This window comes from Pelodiscus sinensis, chromosome 20 (assembly GCF_052426305.1).
Source record: "Pelodiscus sinensis isolate ZL-2025 chromosome 20, ASM5242630v1, whole genome shotgun sequence".
NCBI classification, from domain to species: domain Eukaryota; kingdom Metazoa; phylum Chordata; order Testudines; family Trionychidae; genus Pelodiscus; species Pelodiscus sinensis.
Genome location: NC_143071.1, coordinates 20572242 through 20580974, shown reverse-complemented (window position 1 = coordinate 20580974; position 8733 = coordinate 20572242). Strand labels below are relative to the sequence as shown.

Genomic DNA, 8733 nt, shown 5'->3' with positions numbered 1-8733 from the left:
ACCCCAGGGGCCAGAGTCATAAAGCACAGGGGATTTCTTTTTTACTGGCATGAGAAGTTGAATTCTAAGTCAGAGTACCTCAGAGACACAAATAAAAGTACAGTGCAGAAATGTGTATAGTCCTCAACTGCCATGTAAGTAAGCAAATTGTCCTGATTTGGTCCCATTAAAATGCACATCTTGGTACTCTGGCTAGCTGCAGAATTCAACTATTTGTCCCCAAATGTCTATTTGCATCCTGAATTCTGGAAACTGCTCTGCAAAGTATAATCACTCAGCAGAAGGGCAGAGTCCAAAGAGAGACAAGATTTATGCCCATTTGTTATTTTTTGTGCCACACAGCTGTTAGTATGTGTGATGAAAGAAAACTAGGAAGAGTTACTAGAGTGGATAAAATGTTGCACCATGAAAACCTTTCGGCTGCATCTAGACTGGCAAGTTTTTCCACTAAAGCAGCTGCTTTTGCGGAAAAACTTGCCAGCTGTCTACACTGGCCGCTTGAATTTCCGCAAGAACACTGACGATCTCATGTAAGATTGTCAGTGTTCTTGCGGAAATGCTATGCTGCTCCCATTCGGGCAAAAGTCCTCTTGCGCAAATGCTTTTGCGCAAGAGGGCCAGTGTAGACAACGCGGTATTGTTTTGCGCAAAAAAGCCCCGATCGCGAAAATGGCGATTGGGGCTTTCTTGCGCAAAACCGTGTCTAGATTGGCACGGATGCTTTTCCACAAAAAGTGCTTTTGCGGAAAAGTGTCTGTGCCAATCTAGATGCTCTTTTCCGCAAATGCTTTTAACCGAAAAACTTTTCCGTTAAAAGCATTTGCGGAAAATCATGCCAGCTAGACATAGCCTTCCTGCAATGGTAAGAAGATGTAAGCACTAACTGGAGGGCATCTTTTCCCTCCTTAAAGGACCCAATCCTGCTTCCTCTGCCATCAAAGGTAAAGGCCCCACTACAGAGGTGGGCAATAAAATGGTGCTGGTTCACCAAGATTAGCCCCTAAAAGGCCATTGCCACAATATGTACCTGAACCTCTGCAGGTACGGGCAATTGCAGCTCCCATTGGCAATCCACAGCCAATGGAAGCTGTGATCCTTCATACCTGCAGAGGCACAGGAAATAGGGCCCACGAGGTGCTAACCCTGGTAGATCAGATCCAGGTCCAGCCCGCAGCCACTAATTTCAAAAGGAGCAATATTGGCCCATAATTGTCCCATTTATGTGCCCAATAAGAGGGGGGAGTGTTTACACTCAGAAGATGAGTGCAACATATATGCAAACCAACAATTGACTCCACTCCCATCTCTTCCACACCCTATCACAAAAGTGTGACCTCTACAGGGCATGGTCAGCTCAAAGCAAGAGGCTTAGGAATGACTAAGAGCAGACTGAGCATCATCTCTGAGGCTACGTCTACACTCAGGGCTTCTTGCGAGAGAAATATGCAAATGAGGCTAAGCGTGGAATATTGCTGAGCCTCACTTGCATACCTAATGAGCCACCATTTTTGCAGAAGAGGCTCTTGCACCAGAAGGAGCTGTCTACTCTGCCCCTTCTTGAGCAAGAAAAACCCTCTTGCGCAATGCCGTTATTCCTGAAAATAATCGGCGTAGCGGCATTGCGGCTCATTAGGTATGCAAATGAGGCTCAGTGTTATTCCACGCTTAGCCTCATTTGCATATTTCTTGCGCAAAAAGCTGCGAGTGTAGACATAGCCTGAGTGTTTTATCACTGACATTTACCTCTTTGCTCTGTGTGTAAATAAATAGCAATTGTCCCATCTCCTGCATCTTTAGGCACTGGGCTCTAGAGTTGGGAGTTCCACACAGATGGGAGTTCCAGTTGTTAGCAGGCTCTGAGCCTGCCTTCTCCATGTTAATGAACATTTTGTATCTACATGACATACAGGAGAGATTTAACATTTCTTTCCCAATTGCTGTCTTAATGCTTCCCTCTCTGTTGTTACATGGGAAATTGTGATGGAATCAAGATTAATGCTGAAAGCTCAGAGCCAGCCGTGCCTAGGAGCCACAACTGCCCCTACGATTCTTCACTTTAGGGAATGGCTATTAGGCCTGTGGGGGGGCACCCAGCAAGGTCCTAAGGGAGATGGCTTTGCACCTTTGCAGTGCTCTGGTTTTGAAACAGCCGGGGATGTTTTGTTCCCAGGCAGAAATGAGAACAAAAGTAATGATTATTATTATGATCATTATGGGTTTGTATGATTGAAATACGTAGGAAGCCTAGTCATGACCAAGGACTAGGTGCTGCCTTGGGCAGGGAGCTGGATTTGATGGCCTTCTGAGGTCTCTTCCAGCTCTATGATTCTATGACTCCACTGTGTTAGGCACTGTACAAACACAGAACAAAAAGCCAATCCCTGCCTCAAAAGGCTTACAACCTACAGCCCATGTCACCAGGACCATGCTGGCAGCTGGGAATAGCTGGCACATAGCAATGCTCTGGCTCTGCCCTTTCCAGGCCCATCCACACCTCTACACCAGATGAACTCCCAAGTGGTGAGTTAAGATGGTTTTATGGCCGCCTTGCATTGCCAGAGCTGTGCAAAAGAATCCTAGTGGCTCTGAGCCTTGGGCCCAGAGAGCTGGAGTGCTGATCTCAGCCACATCATGGTAAACCCAGAGGATCGCTGGGGAAAGCACTCATTAGACCGCAGTCATAGAAGCCTTATTGGGAGCAGAATGTGCTCCCTAGAACAAACATGCACACAAAGTTATGTTCTAGCAATAGAATCTTTTGTGCAACCTCAAAAAGTGAAGTCAGTCCCTGGGCCTGGCCAAGCCAAGGGATGCTACTCTCCTGCAAGGTGAGCTTCAAATAATGGCTGAGACTCTCAGCTGTTGGGTTTTCCCAAATATTCTGAAGCCACCTTGGCAAGTGGATCCACTGCTCAGCCACTGAGATCATTTAAAGGACCTATTTAGCTCCAGTGAGCCCAATGAGCTCAGAGAAGAACTTGTTAAAGCCCCTGCAGCCAAATAGTGAACTCATTTACACACATGCATTCAAACAACATAATGCTTCCTCATTGATTGGGAAGCTTCTGACCACCTGTTAACGGCAGATGAAAGCTCCAGAAATCTCTATTCTATTCTAACTTCCCTCCTTATTGTAGTACAGTATCATGCACTTCCTGGAGGAGCATTAAGCAACATGACTAACATCAATCACATTTGGTTTCTCAGTGTCTCCTCAGGGAGAGAAGTGTGTGCTGTGGAGGGTTTTGGCTAGGAATGTATTGACTTACTTTATGTATATGTTGCTGTACATTTATGTTAGAGAAGGCAAAGTCAATGAAATGTACCTGGCACTTGGAGAGAAGATGGTGAGATTTGGGATGGTCCTTAGTCCTTGGGTTAATGCACAGTCCTGCACTGATCAGTTTTACATTAATTAGATGGATGGCCATTGTGCCAGAGAAGCAACCACAATTTTAGTCTTATTCCCAGAGCTATAGGCAAACTCTGGATATCCTGAGCCCAACCCATTGGGCACCTGGCAGTTACAAGCCTGATCTAATCTCTTTTACAGTCATTGGAAAGACTGCCGTTGGGCAGGTTCTGCAGATCTGTGGATAAGAGCCAGGAGACCTAGTTCTCATCTCAGCTCTGTCCTCTGACCTTTCAATGCCACCCACCCTTTGTCTACCTTCTCTAATTAGACAATAAGCTCTGTCTCTTACTGCGTGTCTGTACAGCACCTAGCAGCCAATCCTGCACACATCAATGTGATTCTAGTACATGGAAATTGGTTCTGAGAGTAAGGGGCAGACAGAATATTGTTTTGCAGGCCTGCCTAAATGAACTAAAGCTACCTTTGCAAGTGGATCCACAGCTAGGCCACTGAAATCCTTTAATGGACCTATTTAACTCCAGTGAACTCAATGAGCGCAGAAAAGAACTTGTTAAAGACCTTGAATCCAAATATTGAACTCATTTACACACAATCCATGAGGCCTAGATGACAGCTGTAGCTTCTAAATACTAAAGTAATACAAATAATATATAATAATTCCTTTGGTGGACTTTGCCTTCTCCTTGCAGGACCTGCGCAACCTCCCAGCCCTTACGCCATGAGGAGGCTGCATGATGGACAGGTCAGCCACAGCTGGGACTAATGGCTTTTTGGAAAAGCCTCAAGAGCTGGCTGGGAGAGGAAAGGCTGGCTCTAAACAAATTTAACATACACTTGGTAACTCCCCTCCCTATAAACTGCAGCCGCTTCTCACACCCACCTCTCAAAAGAGAGAACTCCTAACATCCCACCCTGCTCACAAATACTAGCCCTCGTCAAGCTCTTTTACCCCCACCAAACCCAGATAAGCTTTATAATGCTGAGGGTCAACATATTTGGGATATTGTAGCTCTAAGTCAGGAGTGGGGAACCTTTTTTTGGGTTGGGGCCACTGACCCTCAGAAAAATCAGTCGCGGGCCACACACAAATAAGAAGCAACAACAAATCCCTCACTGAAGAAAGATACTCCCCACGTTCCCTTTGCACACTGGAATCTAGTGGGGCCCAGGCTACTAGATTTTGGGTGCTCCAACCCCATATGGAGATGGAGAGGGGCAGGAGCACCAGCATGGGCTCTCCAGTGCTGGGGAGGAGCCCTGAGTCTCGGGGGCCAGATCCAGGCAAGCCAGGAGACGCATCCAGCTCCTGGGGCCTCAGGTCCCCCACCCCTGCTCTAAGTGCAGAGTAAATTCCGAAGGGGAGAGCTCTGCCTGCTGGTAGCTCCCACAATTAACCTGTGGCTGATCCTGCTTGCTCACCTCCATTAGTGTCCCTGTGGCTTTAATGACCATGGAGAGAGGCAGTCTCTCAAGCAGGAAGGTCCCAAGCTATGTAGGGCTTTACACAACCTGTAAAGTTGCTGCTGGAGAACCAGTCAATCGTGCACCTGTCACCAGGAACTCACAATGAGTTGGAGAAGAGTAGTCATAGTCCACAGGCCAAAAGTTGGGTGTATCTGAGGCACAACACAGATGACAAGAAAGCCTGCTTAATGGGGCAGATGGGGCACTGACTCTACAATGGCAGGCAGAGAGAGGGGAGGTGAGAAAAGGAAAAGGACTGTAGAGCCGCAACTGGTCTCAACCCTCCACTGCTGTCTGTAAGCTGGGATAGAGAGGCTGCACATCAGATCAGATCAGATCAGGTTGATGCTGGAGAAGGATGAATAGTGTGCCCAGAGGAGTTCTTTGAACAGTGTTTGTGTTACCTGTCTTTTTTATTCCCTTTTCCAGTTCAGTGTGAATTACATACAGATGCAGCATCAATATGAGTCTATAAAAAAATGAGTAGTCCTGTAGCACCTTAGAAACTAACAAAAATATACATATAGTACCATGAGCTTTTGTGGGCAAAACCCACTTCTTCAGATGAGACAGACTAACACAGCTACCCCTCTGAGACTTTTAAAAATGCAAGGGATCTGAGTCTTACAATTGGCCTTACAATTGGGCTGCAAGGTGACGCTACAGATACTCATGGACCAGAGCGACAAGATTAAAAGACTCCGAATGGCTCCTTTGACAACTTAGCTGAGACCCTTTTCCTGCTTGAAACAAAATCTTAAGAATACTGAAGTGGGGAAGGCAAAAAATGCACATGGCGCCAATAGGTATCATTGCGGCTTCCCCACGGAGCGGTAAGACAAGGAAAGCGGGAAATGGGCACTTTCCGCTTCTTTTAGGCCAGGCGCTGCCTCTCACCTATGTACATCCAGCCCCTAGCACAAGGAGCCTTCAGTCTTGGTTAGGGCCCTAGGGACAACAAATCAGAATGAATGGGGGGGGTAGAGCAGAGGGCTTAGGACCTTGGATCTGTCTTTCTCACGGGCATCTCCCCTCCCCCCTCTTGTCCTACTCCCCCACCCCCAGCATCCGGCTCCCCGGCGGTGGGCGGGGCCGAGCGGCCGAGCCCCGCCCTCGAGCAGTGACGGCGCCTCAGCCCGGCCTCCTCCCTGCCCGCCCGCCCGCTCGCTCGCTGTCTCCGTGCGCTGTCCGAGCCATGGCGGACCAGCCCGCAGAGCCCGCCCCGGCCCCGGCGCCCCCCGGCGGCTCGCAGCGCCTGCTCTTCTCGCACGACCTGGTGTCGGGCCGGTACCGGGGCTCGGTGCGCTTCGGCCTGGTGCGCCTCATCCACGGCGAGGACTCCGACTCGGAGGAGGAGGATGGCGGCCGCGGCGCCGGGGCCGGCAGCTCGGGGGGCTCCGAGTCGGGGGGCCCCGGGGCCGGCGGGGCCGAGGAGAGCCGGGCCAGCCCCCTGCGTCGCGGCTACGTGCGGGTCCAGTGGTACCCGGAGGGCATCAAGCAGCACGTCAAGGAGACCAAGGTGAGCCGCTCATCTGCATCTCATCTGCGTGGATTTGCATACGCGAGGCCTCCCCCTCCCCTCCGGGCTCGCCCCCGCCCTGGCCCGGAATCCTGCCCCCCGCGCGGTTGTGCCCGGCAGCCGCGACCGCCGCTCGGAAATCCCCTCTTCCCGGTCCTCCGTGCCGGCTTCCTCCGGCATCCCGAGCCTTGGTGGTTCCCTGTAGCGCCTCGGCCACGGGAGCCCCTTGCCCCACATGCAGCCCCCTCCCCCGCCTTCAGGGGCTGGAACAGTGAGTAGAGTGGGGGCGCTGCGGGCCGTTAAACCAGACTGTAAACCCGGCAGATGATGGAAACCGCTTCAGGGCAAGGAGAGCTGCTGCTACCCCTGCACCCCTAGTTCCAGCCCTCTGCGCCCATGACGTTTGGCATAAGTGCATAGGATGCGCTGCTCAGAGACACCCCTTAAAATAACAGAAAGGTGCCTAGATTGTGACTTCCTAGGGGCAGGGGCCTTGTCCACAAATTGCCGTGCAGGCCTCTGGGGCTGTGTAGATGGTAAGCTACAAAGGGCACAGCTGTTTGTCAATAGGAAAACTTACCTTGCAATTATTCCTAGTATCAGCGGTCACATTAGTACAGGATTGTTATTATTGCTTAGTTCTATGAGAGCTTCTCTCATGTTGAAAGAATTATTGGCCTCTTATGTATGCTAATTTTATTGGGTTTGAAATATATTTATCTTCTTTCAAAGGGCTTTAAAGTCTGTAGTTAAATCTCCTTGCTTCTCACCTGGATAGGACACAGCTCTTGCCTGCATAGAGAAGATCAAAACTTAGTTGTCTCATTGGGATTTTGGTTTACATTTAAAATAATCTTTAAAAGTCCAGGAAACTCTGGTAATGGCCGTTGTCCATGAATGTGAATTAAGGAGTGCCTTCAAGGCTGGATTAAGGGGGGGCTAGCCGGGCAGCTGCCCGGGGTGCCAACCTATGGAGGGCGCCTGATTGAAGTGGTAAGGGGTGCTGCACACCAAGGGGCAGGGCTGTACATGTGCCCCGTGCTGGGGCTGGGCTGTGCATGCGCCGTGTGCCCGCTGCCCAAGGCGCCACTATGGCTCAGTCTGGCACTGAGTACTTTGTAATAGATTCTTTGTTTTTTGGTGGAGAAGAGTATGTACTATGTATTAAAAAGAAACAACTTAACTTTCCTATATTGAGGTTTTGGGGTTTTTAACAAAGTACAATAGCTTTGGACAGTTAAAGGTTTCAAGTGTGACATAATAGTGTACACACACAAAGTGGATTCATGGGTTTGCACTTTTCCCCCCTGAATGGTTATTCCTATCAGTCTTGCATATGCTGATTTCTGACCTTTAATTGAAATTTAAGGGTTACAAGGTGTGAGTGTTTGAGGTTCTGCATAGAATACTTCCCACTTTCCAAAGTTAGCCTACAGCTTGGTGACTGACAATACATGGGAGACAAAAGACCACTCTTAACATAATACAAAGAGTCTGGGATGAATGGATGTCTCACAGAAGAGAAGGCCTGTGCTATCATAGAAACAAAAAGAGGCTGCATGTAATTTTATACTGGGAAGTGAAAATATGAGTCGATTACCATAATCTTTTACTCTCCTCCGCAATATCATGCAATAGAAGTCTGTGGAAAATGCAGTGCATTTGTAATTCCAGTAGTGGAAATTGGTTTGATCACATAACACTAAGTAGAGCTAAAGGTAGACTGTATTGTCACTAGACATGGCGAATCTTGTTTAAAGTATATAAAAATGAATAAGGTATATCCACAATAGCTTTTAAAAAAATGTCTTTTTTTTTTTTTTTAAATTTCTGGTCCTTAAGCAAGAGAGGTTGCTTTTCAAATAAAATATTCAGTCACAATTTTTAAATGTGCTGCCTAAAATTAAGTTTTCAAATTAATTTGGGAGCTCCTGAAACAGGCTCCCTGGGTTTTGTAAATATGGATTTAGGAGCCTGATTTTAGGGCTTCGGATTTGAACATGATATGATAAAATAAAGGCTATTATATTTATTGCAATATGGAAAATGCAGGAGACATGAACTTACCGGAATTCAAAGGACTTAAATGGGTAACTTCTTTCCTTTCCATTTTATAGTAATATACTTTCAGGGAAGGTATAAGATTTATACAGGTAATATATCCTAATTGTCCTATTGATTTTTTTTTTTTTTTTAATTTGAAAATCTCCACCAATGAGAGGTGGGCTGCAATTTAGACCACTAGAAGTTTAGCCATGGAATATTTTGCTGTAGACAGTTTTTAGATAATATTCCTTATCAGTATTTCTTCAAACGTTGTGCATTGTGTTAGTAGGTCAAAACCAAAATGTTGGTCAAAACCAAAATGTTAAAC

General features: G+C 47.6%; 1 protein-coding gene across 2 annotated transcripts in view; it reads left to right on the top strand.

The window, feature by feature from the left end:
- Positions 1 to 5983: 5983 nt before the first annotated feature.
- UBE2O (ubiquitin conjugating enzyme E2 O) overlaps positions 5984 to 8733 on the top strand; it is a 129410-nt gene continuing 126660 nt past the window's right edge. For both annotated transcript variants that reach the window (XM_025178156.3, XM_075903599.2), the window contains exon 1: positions 5984 to 6359. In XM_025178156.3, coding sequence (XP_025033941.3) covers positions 6036 to 6359 — 324 coding nt within the window. In that variant the 5' untranslated portion in view covers positions 5984 to 6035. The remainder of the gene's footprint in view (positions 6360 to 8733) is intronic.